At 40.2% G+C, this 15,110-nt stretch overlaps 1 protein-coding gene across 2 annotated transcripts in view; it reads left to right on the top strand.

The window, feature by feature from the left end:
- The window catches only part of LOC126108658 (zinc finger protein 391-like), a 56,573-nt gene extending 43,796 nt beyond the window's left edge, over nt 1–12,777 (top strand). The window contains exon 7 of one of the 2 annotated variants that reach the window (XM_049913969.1): nt 11,028–12,777. In XM_049913969.1, the coding sequence (XP_049769926.1) occupies nt 11,028–12,273 (1,246 nt within the window). In that variant the 3' untranslated portion in view covers nt 12,274–12,777. The remainder of the gene's footprint in view (nt 1–11,027) is intronic. The other variant, XM_049913968.1, reaches the window with a different exon arrangement.
- Nucleotides 12,778–15,110: the final 2,333 nt, after the last annotated feature.

The following is a 15,110-nucleotide window of genomic DNA, read 5'->3' as shown; positions in this document are numbered from 1 at the left end:
ACTGAGAGCACGTTCAAGAATTCTGCAGCAAACTGACATTAAGGATATCGGTCTGTAATTTTGCAGGTCTGTTCTTTTACCCTTCTTATGTACAGGAGCTGCCTGCACTTTTTTCCAGTTGCTCAGGATTTTGTACTGCATCAAAGATTCATGATAAATGCAAACTAAGTAAGGGCCAAGGGCTGCAGAGTACTCTCTTTAAAACTGAACTGGAATGCCACTCCAGACCTGGTGACTTAATTGTTCTCAACTGTTTAAATTCCTATTCTACACCAGGGACATCTATTACTGTGTCCTGCGTACGAGTCAGTGTATTGATGCAGGCTCTCCAACATGTCTGCAAGGAATGGTGAACCAGACAACCAATCTAACATTTACATCTACTTGGATACTCTGCAAATCACATTTAAGTGCCTGGCAGAGAGTTCATCAAACCACCCTCAAAATTCTCTATTATTCCAATCTCGCATAGTGCGTGGAAAGAATGAACACCTATATCTTTCCGTACGAGCTCTGATTTCCCTTATTTTATCATGGTGATCGTTCCTCCCTATGTAGGTCGGTGTCAACAAAATATTTTCGCATTCGGAAGAGAAAGTTGGTGATTGGAATTTTGTGAGAAGATTCCGTCACAACAAAAAGCACCTTTTTTTAATGATTTCCATCCGAAATCCTGTATCATTTCTGTGACACTCTTTCCCATATTTTGCAATAATACAAAATGTGGTGCCTTTCTTTGAACTTTTTCAATGTACTCCGACAGTCCTATTTGGTAAGGATCCCACACCGCGCAGCAGTATTCTAAAAGAGGACGGACAAGCGTAGTGTAGGCAGTCTCCTTAGTAGATCTGTTACATTTTCCAAATGTCCTGCCAATAAAACGCAGTCTTTGGTTAGCCTTCCCCACAACATTTTCTATGTGTTTCTTCCAATTGAAGTTGTTTGTAATTGTAATACCTAGGTATATAGTTGAATTTACGGCTTTTAGATTAGACTGATTTATCATGTAACTGAAGTTTGAGTTCCTTTTAGCACTCGTGTAGATGACCTCACGCTTTTCATTATTTAGGATCAACTGCCACTTTTCGTACCATTAGATATGTTTTATAAATCGTTTTGCGGTTTGTTTTGATCTTCTGATGACTTGTAGTCGATAAACGACAGTGTCATCTGCAAACAACCAAAGACGGCTGCTCAGATTGTCTCCCAAATCGTTTATATAGATAAGGAACAGCAAAGGGCCTATGACACTACCTTGGGGAACGCCAGAAATCACTTCTGTTTTACTCGATGACTTTCTGTCAATTACTACGAACTGTGACCTCTCTGACAGGAAATCACAAATCCAGTCACATAACTGAGACAATATTCAATAAGCATGCAATTTCATTTGAGCTGCTTGTGTGGTACAGTGTCAAACGCCTTCCAGAAATACGGAATCGATCTGAAATCCCTTGTCAATAGCTCTCAACACTTCATGTGAATAAAGAGCTAGTTGTGTTTCACAGGAACGGTGTTTTCTAAACCGTTGTTGACTGTATGTCGGTAGACCGTTTTCTTCGACATAATTCATAATGTTCGAACACAATATATGTTCTAAAATCCTGCTGCATATCAACGTTAATGATATGGGCCTGTAATTTAGTGGATTACTCCTACTAGCTTTCTTGAATATTGGTGTGACCCGTGCAACTTTCCAGTCTTTGGGTATGGATCTTTTGTCGGATGAATGGTTGTTGCAAAAATACCCTACAGACAGGGACCAGAGATGAGTGTCGTGGATTGTCAGTGATAAACGGTTCCAAACATGACAGGAATTATTGCTGTCAGTGAGCGCACATCTATCTGTATCAATTTCTGAACAAATATTGTTAAGAGAACTGCACTCAATTGTGACGATTCAGATTCGTTTGTTTCTTCGCTTGTTCTCCTCGAATCAACGTACTGGCTCAAAAATGGGTTGTAGAAGTAAAACTACTGTCTACTGCAAATGATGTAGCCAACAGATGCACAGTCTTGTTTCACAGTCTTTTACTTTCACTGTTCACAACCCACCAGTATTACGCAGTTACATGGCCAGTGCACTATTGTTTAACTTTCAACAAGTGTCATTCATAGTTTGCAGGCGAACATCCACGTACTGCTACAATAGTTTACTGTTGAACATCTACGAGCAGTAAAAGCCTAACCACACAGTTCAGTCTTTCAAATAAATCGAACAGACACTGTTCTTGCTTTAACACACGGCCTATTGGTGTAACACTTGTTTCACTGTTAAGTTGATGCATTGTTGTCGTTCTAACCCACTCAGGTTCCTCGTTTGAAACTTAACCGTGGACTGACTGTCTCATGACCAAACATTTGGCCCTTATATATCATTACAATAATACGTGCTGAAACTACACATTGTTCGAAGTTTAATTTACACAAATTACAATTAAAACTTAACTAATTAAATTAACTGAATACATCGAAAACTTCCTTCTTTTTAACAGTTTCTCCTACAACGAGGACTAAGCTGAAGTATTTGTTTAAATGATGAAATTCACATATGTAGCTATGCGAACAATACTTTTGACGAAACTGGAACTTACTTTGGAATTAATTAAGAGCTGGCTTTGCTAACATGTTTTCGACTAGAGCCAACTAGGTAGTTTAAGAATACTAGAATTTCATCTTCCAAATGTTTATAATTATTACAGAATTTAAATTTGTTTATATGTCAACAGTAGAATTTAAGTTAAGAAACAATTATTGATTTCACCCTATAATGAAAGTTACTAATTAGGAATAGTCAAAATAAATTATAAAAGCAATTACATACCTAAAACTAGGCACAAAATTAGTTCTGGTGTTGTATTCTCTAAAACTGAGGCCCAATCTTTACCTTTTATGAAAATGCAGATTATGTTAATTATAATTAAATGAAAAATGAATTGTAAGGAGGCAGATCGCAAAACAAGAGGGGAAGTAAAAATTATCACAGCTTGCTTCATCACACAGTCAACATAAGGAGTTGGCCACATCATAAAAGACCGTTGCTCAAAGCAGTATATGAAGTTGGATGCCTTCAGTGGGCCAAACAACACAAACTAGGCAGTAGCTGACCAGAGGCACATATTGTGACTCGACAGGTTGCGATTTTCCCTCCTCTCAGATGAGGTTAGGTGTCGAGTGCATTGTTGGTTGGAAGAGGTGTTTGTCTCGCATCATGTGTGAAGGGCTGTAGTTCGAGCCAGAGCTGGTTCTGTAGTGTCGTGGGAGCATTTTATGTACTGTGACTTGCTTGCTCTCGTGGACTGAGGTGACTGTCTCGACAAGGTGTCAGTAAAATATGAAATCTCACCTCCATAATAATTAAAATAAGCACAACATGGTGGTTGTCATTTAGGATTACCTCACCAATGTACAGCTAGAGCCCTAGCATCACACATGCACCACTTGAGCTAAGGAAAGCCCCTGGCTAACAGGGCACTAGGAGTATGTGCCGGGAGGGTGCGCTATAATGAATGAAACTTTGTCTTGCTAAACTCGTTTTAAATATTAAAATTATAACATTAAAACCCAATCATAATTAGTTGTGTGCATATTTGAAGTTAACAAAATGGCAACAAATAATAGGTTACCATCTAAAATAGGTGTAAAAAATCAAATTACCTACAACAGTGAGTAACAAGTTTCTTACTATACCTTTTCTAGGAAAAGTATTGTCCAGGATAAGTCCACTGTTAAGTAAGAAATGTTGCTGAAAGGTTGTTTTCTCTGTAAACAATAGCCTGAGACAAAAAGTAACCTACTCTTATCAGAATGCAAGAATGTTGTTTCACAAACTCTGGCATTTGTAAAGTTATATATAATGGTTGCCCTAACTGTTATGTAGGACAGACACAGATATCATTTAAAGGAAGATATAAAGAGGATCTGGTAAGTAAAACTGGGGAAAATGTGTACAGTTCTACTTTCACAGGACTTGTGCTTCTTGTTCAACACCCACTGCGGAGACTAGAAAACTTGGTACTTTTTGCATAAAGTAAGTATAGGTTACAGGTATGACTTGGTAGAAGAATTATAGATTCTTAAACATTTTACCCACAAAGATGGATCTATTTTGCAACTCAAAAATAGGAATTAGCTAGATAGTTTCAGACCGCTACTTTCATTAACGTAACAAAGAAAAGGCTCGATCTTCCATATGACTATAGGATATGTCATTTTCCTCACCTGTTAATGCTAATAGTACTTCGGTTTCTTCTCTGTTATGATGTAAATATACTCCAAGACGTTTCATGTTCAGTTTTTCAGACATGTATATGTGAGTTATACACTTTTACCGTCTTCCTTCCACCCACTACCGCTACCATCTCTCTGTTTGTTGACATTTTATTATTTTTAAATATGTACATAGCATGAGCTGGTTTTTAATGTCATCATTTTAATTTTAACGTTTTAAGCAAGTTTAGCACGATGAGTTTCATTCATAAGAAGCTTTTCTTAGCACAAGCATTGCTTATGTGACACTTGCCCACTAGCTCTACATTTGTGAGGTAATACTAAACGATAACCACCATGTTGTGCACGTTTTAATTTATTATAAAGCTGAAATTTTATGTATTACTGACATCTTTTGGCTATGTTTTAATGTACCTTTGCCACAACATGTCAGTTGTTTCCTTCTGAAAGAAATGTTTTTATGAACATTGAAACCACAGTCAGGAGATTGAACCTTTCCACTCAAACGTCAAGTGGTGCTCGACATTGTGAAATTTGTTTCCCCGCAAACCTCATTTGACAGGTTTTTTTTTTGGCTCTCACATGCTCAATTCTCAATTCTGACAGTAGTAGGCATTAATGATGCTTTGTGTTGCCATCTAGGGAAACCTGTGTTAACTTGGTGTCAAACTGTAGCAGTTGTTGAAAGGAATGTTGGAAGTACTATGCTCAAGTTTGCATGCGTGCAATGGCTGTGATGTGATGTGATGTTGATGATGAGAGTGTTTCATTTCTAAACAATTCTAGTGAAGATCACAATGAAAACTGTGAAAATGTGCATCTTTATAGTGATTCAGCATAAGATTCGTGGCAAATGTGGAGCAAAAATACTCTGACTTTACAGATTTTCCTTTTGACTATACAAAGTGTTGTTTTATCACGGAAACTGGTAATGTTCCGTCATTTCCGGTTGATTTCTTTCAGTTAATTTTTTCAGACAACCTATTTCAAGAAATTTAAGACCAAACGAATAGGTATGCCATGGCCAAAATATGTAAAGTGACATCACTTGCACAAGATCCTGTGTGGTGGGACTGGAGAAATATTGCCAAGGAAGAAATGAAACACTTCCATGGTGTGCTCCTGAATATGGCATTAAAAAAGTGTAAGAACTTGCTTGACTTTTCTTCAAGAGAATGTTTACAATCATCTGACTTCATTTCAGACTTTAATTGCAAATTTTCTGGAACTTCGTGTTTCTGGTCCAGAGGGTGCTGCACATATCAACACTCAGGTTCAGTCGCGTCTGACTAAAGTGAAGAATATGTTGGATTATTTGTCGCACTAGTTTCCCAAAATTTGTTGACCATATAAGTATTTAGCTATAATTCTTCAAGCTTTCCCGGTGAGGAGTTGTCATCTTGATTAATCGGTTTTCTGCCGATTATTTGCATCTCTCCTGCACGATATTTCAACTGTGTGACTCGCAGTCTTCAGGTGCTGTCTGATAGTGACTCCAGTGTGGAATGAGTCCAGTATTTATGCCTACATTGTGCTAGGTGTTCTCCCTGTGGTCCACGCTGCGTCTGGTGCTCTGTCTGTGGTGTGCGCCGACCCATAGCAATGGCTGTAACATTTTCATATAGCCGCTGCTCTTCCGAACGTTGTGTAAGTACTCTGTGGTTATTATCCATTGTCAATGTAGCTGAATTAAGTTGTGAATGGCGTCCAAGCTGTGATAGACATTTTATCTTCAGATTGTCATCATTTGAGTCCTTCCGTGAATTAGGACATTCTGTTACTGTGCTGTGTCGTGTTCGGTTTTCCGTCCGAAGTTCTGGCCCCCCCAGGAGCGGCTGCAGTGCTATTTTCAGGCCATTTGTGTTCAAACTATCGCTCCAGACTCGGAAGAGATACTGTGTCTGTTGCCTGAGGTGCCATTTCACATATGTCCTTTGTTATATGTACTGGGCTGTTATCTGTAATTCCCTCCTTATACTTGTGTCCCTTGGGGTATGGATGTTGCCTACATTGTGGCTTCAGAAGATAGTGTTGGGTTCCAAGCCAAGCTCAACTGGAAACCGGTGTCCCAGTTAGTGAGATTCTCTGCAACCTTAATCTCAGTATATTATTTGATGATGGTGTCCCAGTGTCTCAATGTTTGTGTTAAAGTCTTGGCATCATTATACTTCATAGAATGATTGAGTTCTAAACAATGTTCGGCAATCACTGACTTGGTTGACTGTCTGTCTTGTGTGCCTCTGGTGCTCTTTGCACCTGATGTCAACAGTCCTGGTCGTCTGGCCGATGTATGCCATACCACATTCACATGGTACATGGTAAATGCCCGGTTTCTGTAGACACAGGTCATCCTTCACACTCTCTAGCAGAGCCTTAATCTTGGCAGGTGGATGGAACACATTTTTAATGTTATGTTTGCGGAGAATTCTACTGATCTGGCGAATGTGCAACCTTTCACGTTTCTTCTTGTATCTCCTCCGGAACCTCTCGTAGGGAAACCGGGTGCAGCACCTTTTGAAGATCCTGAGAAGAGTGCCCATTTTTGTAGAACACGGATTGTAGATGTTCTATCTCCATCACCAAATTATCCAGGTCTGACAGAGTTAATGCCCAGTGAACCAGTGTTCTGAGTACACCATTTTTCTGTGCCGGGGAACCACCTAATTATGTTCTCAAATACTAAAATTTTATCAAGGTGCAATTGTTTCTGTGCTAGGGTTCAAAGAGAGTTCATACAAAAACAGCCATACCAAGAAGAGGAGGAGGACAGAAATTGGATAAGTTCTCGGACTTCATACTAAATGATGCGAGCAATTCCCTTCCACCGTACAGATTCTGTAATGCATGTAGATTCTGTAATGCATGTAGATTCTGTAATGCATGTAGATTCTGTAATGCATGTAGATTCTGTAATGCATGTAGATTCTGTAATGCATGTAGATTCTGTAATGCATGTAGATTCTGTAATGCATGTAGATTCTGTAATGCATGTTGAACAACTCTCCAGTCAACTTTTACAGCTGTCAGACGATGTCACGACACAGCTGTAGCATGGCTACAGTTGAACAGTTTCGTAGTTTCGGCTAGCCGAGCGTGTTTGCTGTTAAGAACTGATCATCTTTGCCACCTCGAGCACATACAATCTCACCCACAGTAAGAGACAAAACGTTAGCTACAAAATTAAACATTAGATCATAGTGTGATCCCCAGAATACCAACCTAATATACAAATATAGTTACACTGCGAGAGCTTCCTCATGGTGTGTGGTAGACGGTACTTCTATTGCTACTGTTCCATTCCTGCAAAGAAAGATTGTCAATAAACCTCAGAATGAGCTCTAATTTGTTGTATTTTCTCATTGTGGCTACAGGAGGAAGTAATATGTTGACAGACTCTTCTTGAAATGTAAGTTCTTGCCATTTCAATAGTCAGCCTGTCGGTTATGATACTGCCTCTTCTTGTAGCGTCAGCCGCTGCGGTTTGTTGAGCGTCTTGATGACCTTCTCGCGCCAACTATGCGATCTGTGAAGAAATGCACAACTCGTCGTTGAACCTTCCCGATGTCTTTTATTAATCCAGCCTGGTAAAGGACACATGCTGATATCAAACAGTCAAGAATAGATCTTAACAAGTGTCTTGTAAGCCACTTATTTTGTGGGTGAATTACATTTCCTAAAGATTCTGGCAGTGAATCTCTGCCTGGCAGTTTCTGTTCCTACCTCTCTTTTTTGTTGTGGGCATATCACTTTGGTCACTCTGATCATTTACGCCTACGTATTTTATGTTACTCATTGTTTCCAGTGATTTGTTCCAATAGTATAAACAAACAGTAATAGATTTCTGTGCCACTTTGTGCAAAACAAGTTTCATTTATTTAGGTTCAGCCTTAACTATTAGTCCCTGCACAAATCTTCCGTCCTTGGCAGGCTTTCACGCATTTCATTGCAGCCTTCTGGTTTGCAACTTTCCTACACAGACAACAGTATCAGTTGCGCAGATAGCCTTGTTAAGTCTCCAGCATTATCCACCAGATCATTAATATAAATTGTAAATAACAGTGGCTCTATGACACTCTCTTGACACCCTGTAGAAATTATCGTTTACAAGTGTCGATTTTGTTCCGTTAAGAAAGATGTGTTGCATTCTATCTGCTATGAAGTCTCAAACCTAGTCACAAATCTGGTCCAATACTTCATACACTTCTATTTTGCTCACCAAAGAACATTGCAGGAGCTGTACTGAATGATTTCTGGATGTCAAGGAACACGGCAGTAATGTGGGTACTGTTGTCTGCGACACTAAGGATCTTGTGATTGAACTGAGCTAGTTGTTATGTAACACCTCAGTTTGTAGAAATGCTAATGATTTGTATAGATATTCTCATTCCCCAAAGGTCATAATATGTGTGAGCATGAAACATGTTGCATAGTTCTACGACAGGTCCGAATCGACAATTTTTGCCTACCAAATTGATAATTCCTCGATGCCTCAGGACGAGTCCTATCAACCGATACGACTATCTATAACTCGCCAAACCTTTTGCAGGCGACAGCTTCTAATGTATCCTACTTCATTAAAACATTACAAAAGTTGGAAACCTGCATGAAAAATTAATTGTGTGTGTGTGATTTACTTGACCAAACGATCCCCAGAACACTTTGCACCATGCCGGCAACAAAGCAGACATTGTTTGATTAATAATGAAAGTCTTCTTGTGATCATAGTTTATATGTAGATCTTGTTCTGCGATATGCTGACACATTTTTCTTGTAATTTTTATTTTAATTTTTGGAGCGTCAGTTATACGAGGGCTATCCACAAAGTACATTACGTTTTGGAATTAAAAATAAATAAAGTATTGGAAATTTTTTTTATTATATACAGATGAAAGCCACATTTCAATACTACTTTTCTACGTAGTTGCCATTTAAATTAAGGCACTTATAGTAGCGATGGACGAGCTTGGAAATTCCTTCGCCGTAAAATTCGGCCGCCTGCGCCTTCAACCACGTGGTTAATCAGTAACCCGGTAGAAATAAGATTTTTGTGGATTTCCTGGAAAGAGGCACTATAATAAACTCTCAGAGGTATTGCCAAACTCTGCACAAACTCAGAAGAGCAATACAAAACAAGCGCAGGGGAAAGTTGGGCTCAAAGATCTTGCCGATTCACAACAACGCCCGGGCCCACACGGCAAATGCCATTCGTGAAGTTCTCGAATCTTTTAAGTGGGAGTTGTTTCCTCATCCGCCGTACAGTCCCGACCTGGCACCGAGCGACTTCCACTTATTCCCAGCAATGAAGAAGTGGTTGGCTATGCAGCGTTTTGATGACAACGCACAGCTTCAAGAAGAGGTGTAACCACGTGGTTGAAGGCGCAGGCGGCTGAATTTTAAGACGAAGGAATTTCCAGGCTCGTCCATCGCTACGATAAGTGCCTTAATTTAAATGGCAACTATGTAGAAAAGTAGTATTTAAATGTGGCTTTCATCTGTATATAATAAAAAAAATTTCCAATACTTTATTTATTTTGAATTCCAAAACGTAATGTACTTTGTGGATAGCCCTCGTACATATGTCATAGCTGTAAGTGGAGTGCCCACCAACACAGAGGCCACAACTTGTACATCAACTGAAACAGCGCTGCCCAGTTGCCTCCACCACATACCTATTTTTAAAAAAATTAACAATTAGCTTACTGTTGCATATTACCATTTGGATTACATAGAATTGCTTTTATAACAATGAAAATAATCAATTGTTGTTAATTTAATGTAAATGGATAGATACAAAATCTACTCTCCAAGCCATGGTAGGGGAAAACATAAACAAAAGGATTTAACTTTTACAAGCTTTTGAAGCCAGTGGCTCCTTTTCCTGGCAGAAGAGTTGAAGGGGAAGAAGGCGGTTGAAGGAAAAGGATTAGAGAGAGAGAGAGAGAGAGAGAGAGAGAGAGAGAGTGAGAGAGAGTGAGAGAGAGAGAGAGAGAGAGAGAGAGAGAGAGAGTTACCGGGCAGGATGCGTGCCCTGTCCAGTTAAGTCTCCTCTGACCCTGGGTTCTGGGTGACTTTTGTGAAATGAAATGTACTCCTTTCCCTAAACCTTTTCCTTGGCCCCTCTTCCTTCTCCTACAACTCTCCTTCCAGGAGGAGGAGCCTCTGGCTCTGAAAGCGTGTAGAAGTTAAATCCTTTTGTGTGGTTGAGTAGACTTCCTTTTATCTATCCATTAACATTGTAGAATTGCTTTTGTTATTCTAAACCAATTTGCTAGATCATAAATTACTCAATTTTTTTAACAATCAGGTTTTTTTGCGGCATAATAGTATTGCTGTTTCTCAGTTTTATATTTGTTATTAGATTTCATTTTCTCAAATATTAAAATTTATTTCATTATCAGATTTTAATAGTTGACAACATCAGGTTATTTAGCATTGATCGGGTTATGAAGTGAATTTTGCCTTTCATATTACTTCTAGAGTTTATTAAAAATTTAACTTAGGTAAACAACGGATTGCCCCACATATCCATATTTTATTTTCGCCATTGCTACATGTAAGACTGCAGTGAGGATAAAATTTTGTGAAGAATAATCGAAGTTAAAAAATATCTATGTAAAATCAAATGGCAATGCAGAGGCTGAGGAAATAAATTACATAGATGAAATATAGATCAGGTTTTATATTAGTGCTTTGTATTACATTATTCAATACTGCTGAACATTGGCAGTTACATTAATACAAGTATAAAATGTCTTATCATTACCAAATGACTTAATGCCAGCTCTGCAATTTTTCAGGTTTATCCCACAAGGCCAGGATGGTTGTACTATTGACAAATGTGCCACCATAAGCACCAGAACAGACGAGATACTGTGTAGTGACAGTAATGAAAGCAATACGCACCTACTCTCAGGCCAGGTGGTGGGCTCTGAGAGGCAGAGGAAGCTTGGTACCCATAGAGACAGCTATTCTGCTACAAGTACTGTGTTGAGCGACGGATTCTGCAAGGATTCCTTGGACGCAAATTCGAACTGCTACCAGGTAAATGACAGTTGCGGGAGGCTCTCCCCGTCGACGAACGGCAGTGTCGTCGAGCAGCCGTCACTTTTGCCTGACGGAGGTGACACCTACACGTGTGACGTCTGCCGGGAAGTGTTTGTCGACAAGAGGGTCTTGAGGACCCACGTACAGCAGCACCTGCTGAAATGCGACATCTGCCACAAGACCTGGAACGATGCCAACGGCCTCGAGTTGCACTACCGGACACACACGGGCGAGCGGCCCTACTGCTGTGACACTTGCGGCCAGAAGTTCTCGCGCAGAGATCATCTGAGGCTGCACAGGCTGCAGCACACTGGTGTGCGTCCCTACCGCTGCGATACCTGCGGCAAGGCATTCTTGCGCAGCAACGGTCTGAGGCAGCATTCGCTGCAGCACACGGGTGAACGGCCTCACGAGTGCAGTGTCTGCCACAAGCGGTTCACCTACAGCAGCAACCTGGCACAGCACATGCGCGTCCACACTGGAAAGCGGCCCTACAGTTGTGACACTTGCGGCCAGACATTCTCGCACAGTGGTCAGCTGAGGCTGCACTCGCTGCAGCACACGGACGAGCGTCCCTTCCGCTGCGATACGTGCGGCAAGGCGTTCTCGCGCAGCAATAATCTGAGGCAGCACTTGCTGCAGCACACGGGTGAGCGGCCTCACGAGTGCGGCGTCTGCCACAAGCGGTTCACCAACAGCAGCAACCTGGCGCAGCACTTGCGCATCCACACGGGTGAGCGGCCCTACCACTGCGACTACTGTGGCAAGTCGTTCAGACAAAACAGGAACTTCAAGGTACACCTCCGTATGCACACGGGTGAGCGGCCGTACCGCTGCGACACCTGCGGAAAGTCATTTACGCGAAGTAGAAGTGTGAAAGTACACCACCGCCCGCACACGGGTGAGTGGCTGTCCGCCTGCAACGCGTGTGGCAAGGCGTTCGTCAGTGGCGACACCTCGCAAAAACCTGGGCAGGTCCAAATGCGACAGGAGTCCTGAGACTGCACCGCCTTTGAGGAGCGCTTTGCACGGAGGACCAGTCTGAACTGGCATTTGTGCCTCCGTACTATCAGAAATACCACCGAAGATGTCGTGCCGACAGAGTGAAAATGAGTTTTTGTAAACTTGCTGTGCACCTTACAATTTCACACTGAAACACCCCCATTCTAATTATTGCTGTTGTAAGAGGAGTCCCATAATAAATTCAAATCACACCACATTAATTATTTGCAAGTGCTTCAGGAAGAATGTGAAGCTTATTTGCAGGTTTAAATTTTTTTAGAACATAATGTGACACATTGTGTTTAATTTCGTATGTTCAGTCCTCTTATAATATTAGTGGTCTGATCTGCTTACTACAGAAAACAAAAGTAAAGAGTACTTTTTATTTTGAATATTACAGCATCTAATTTTGTTTTGTATGACTGGATAATTGTTAAATAAAAATCAAATAGCACTTTAAAATTTATTTCCACATTTATTTCATTAAACTTCCACAAAACCTTATTCACATTAGTGTTCTGTTGTAACTACCTGAACTGAACTGCCAGTGTACAGTGTACACTGATGGCAGGTACGTACAGTTTACTCGTTTGGCAGAGGCAACCACCTAAGTGTAAATATAGTTTGAACGATATAAACCAGTGCATTCATTATAGACTGTAAAATTTTTATTGATTTACAATTAAATCATTGTGGTGCCCATGACAAAATATAAATTCAACTTCTGTACTTAAATTTAATACATGTTCCTTCTTTTAAATAAAAATTTACATCGTAAGTGTTCTTAACAATTAATTTTACAAAATGTTCATTTTAAACATAGTTAAATTATAATTTTTCTTCCCAACAGTTGTTATGGTTTCTTATTACAATTCATATTATTTTATATCAAGTTTGTATTTACTGAAAATGATAAATATGGCATCTGTCTACATTACAAACAGTTATACATACAATTTTGCTAAATTTGGTAATAGATTGCATTAAAGTAATTTCGATATTTGCATTTGTTTACATATTGGAACTGATCAGGGTTGGGTGATATACAAAACCAGTGTATTGTGTACAACAGTACCTCCATCACAGTCTGTTACATTACAACACTGTGAGCCCCTGGGCAGGGCACTGGTCATTGTGCACATTGATTGGTTGGTTCTGCTAACGTGGTTCGATGGACTCTCGTAGGTCTAACCCAAAAATTTTCAAAATAAAACACTCCAGTGAATCAAAGTGGGTAGAGTGATGTAGTTATCTGTGGAAACTGTGGTGAGGGATCATGGCTACCAAATGCGACTCGGCTCAGTTGCCTCCTTACAGAGACAAAGTGAGGACTACGTTTCACATATAGTATTCCTCAGTGACATGCCAAGATTTGAGATGCAGCACTTAACTGGGGAGTGATACACATTCTACTTTTGCATTTTAAAAAAACTGAGGTAGCATTCACAATTTGGGAAACCTTGTGGGATGAAGCTGTGCTATTCTGCTGAGAGTTTGACTGACACAAGATGATACAGGAGGACCAAGGAAATGTCAATGGCAATGAGCCCATAGGATATCTATCAACATCAGAAATTCACAAAAATTCGGAGGAACTGCAGAAAGTTTTAAACAGAGATCAATGCCTGAGTGTAAGAATGGTAGCAGAGAATTGTAGCAAGCTGAAATAAAATGTTTATCACATTTTGGGAGATGAAATAGGGATGTGAAAGGTGTGCAGATAGAGGGTCTCAAATAACTGACCGATGAACAGAAGGAAGTCCATGTGCGTAAGTGCTGAGAATCATTGGAATTCTGTGGAAGTAACCATAATTTTTGGGGAAGAGTTGGGACAGGTGACAGGATAGGGTTTTTGAATGACGAAGCAGTGAGTGGTGCTCGATATATCACCTCACCCAAAGAAGGCACACACGAGCAAATCTGGTACGAAGCTAATGCTCATTGTCGTTTTTGACACCAAAGGTATGATTCACAGGGAATTTCTGCCTCAAGGACAAAAGTTAATGGCCAGTTTCATACTCAGGTTTCACCCAGGTGTGGGGTAGGGTAAAACGCTCAGGTAAGAGACATCACAAACAGGATTTAGCATCGCGGCAATGCACCGAGCAACACTGCCCTTCTTGTGGAAGAGTTTCTCATCAGGAACAGACTGCCTCAGGCACTGTACCACCCGGACTTCTTTTTGTTTCAGAGGATGCAAGACAAGTTTGAACGGGTACCCTCACGAGATATCAGAAGGGTAAAAAGAGGCTTCGATGCCCTGTCTTAAGGAAGTGCCCAGTGATACTGTCCAGGGGGCCTGTATGGACTGGATGAAACTGTTACAGTGATGCATAGATAAGATTTTTTACATTAAAAAGCAATAAACTTCTTTAAAAACATTATTCTCGAACCTTTTGGGACAGAACCTGTAAACCTGCTGCGCATCTTATGACAGCTTCGCATCAAGTGAGCACTTTGACAAGGTTACGGCCACTGTGCATGTTGCTGTGGAATGCTTGGCGGCCAGTTGGTCCCCATGATGGAATTCAGTAGACTTGCACAATAATCAACATGAAAACCAACTTTCTCCATGCCAGAGTTAGTGTACGCATGGGTTCATAGCTGCTGCAAATTCTGTGAGGAAACAAATTTTCCTGTGTAGGCTATTGATTTATTTTGAAAATTAAAGTTTTATTTCATAATATAGCAATTAGCTAATATTGCCTGCTTGTGCATTATCAAACTACATCACAGTAGAAATTATCTGTATAGTCTGCTGCATTCCACACACCAGTGCTGGGGATGCAACATGTGATGAATTCAATAAGTATTAAAAAAAAAAAAAAAAAAAA

The sequence above is a fragment of the Schistocerca cancellata genome, chromosome 11, assembly GCF_023864275.1.
Source record: "Schistocerca cancellata isolate TAMUIC-IGC-003103 chromosome 11, iqSchCanc2.1, whole genome shotgun sequence".
NCBI classification, from domain to species: domain Eukaryota; kingdom Metazoa; phylum Arthropoda; class Insecta; order Orthoptera; family Acrididae; genus Schistocerca; species Schistocerca cancellata.
This window is presented reverse-complemented; position numbering and strand designations above follow the sequence as displayed.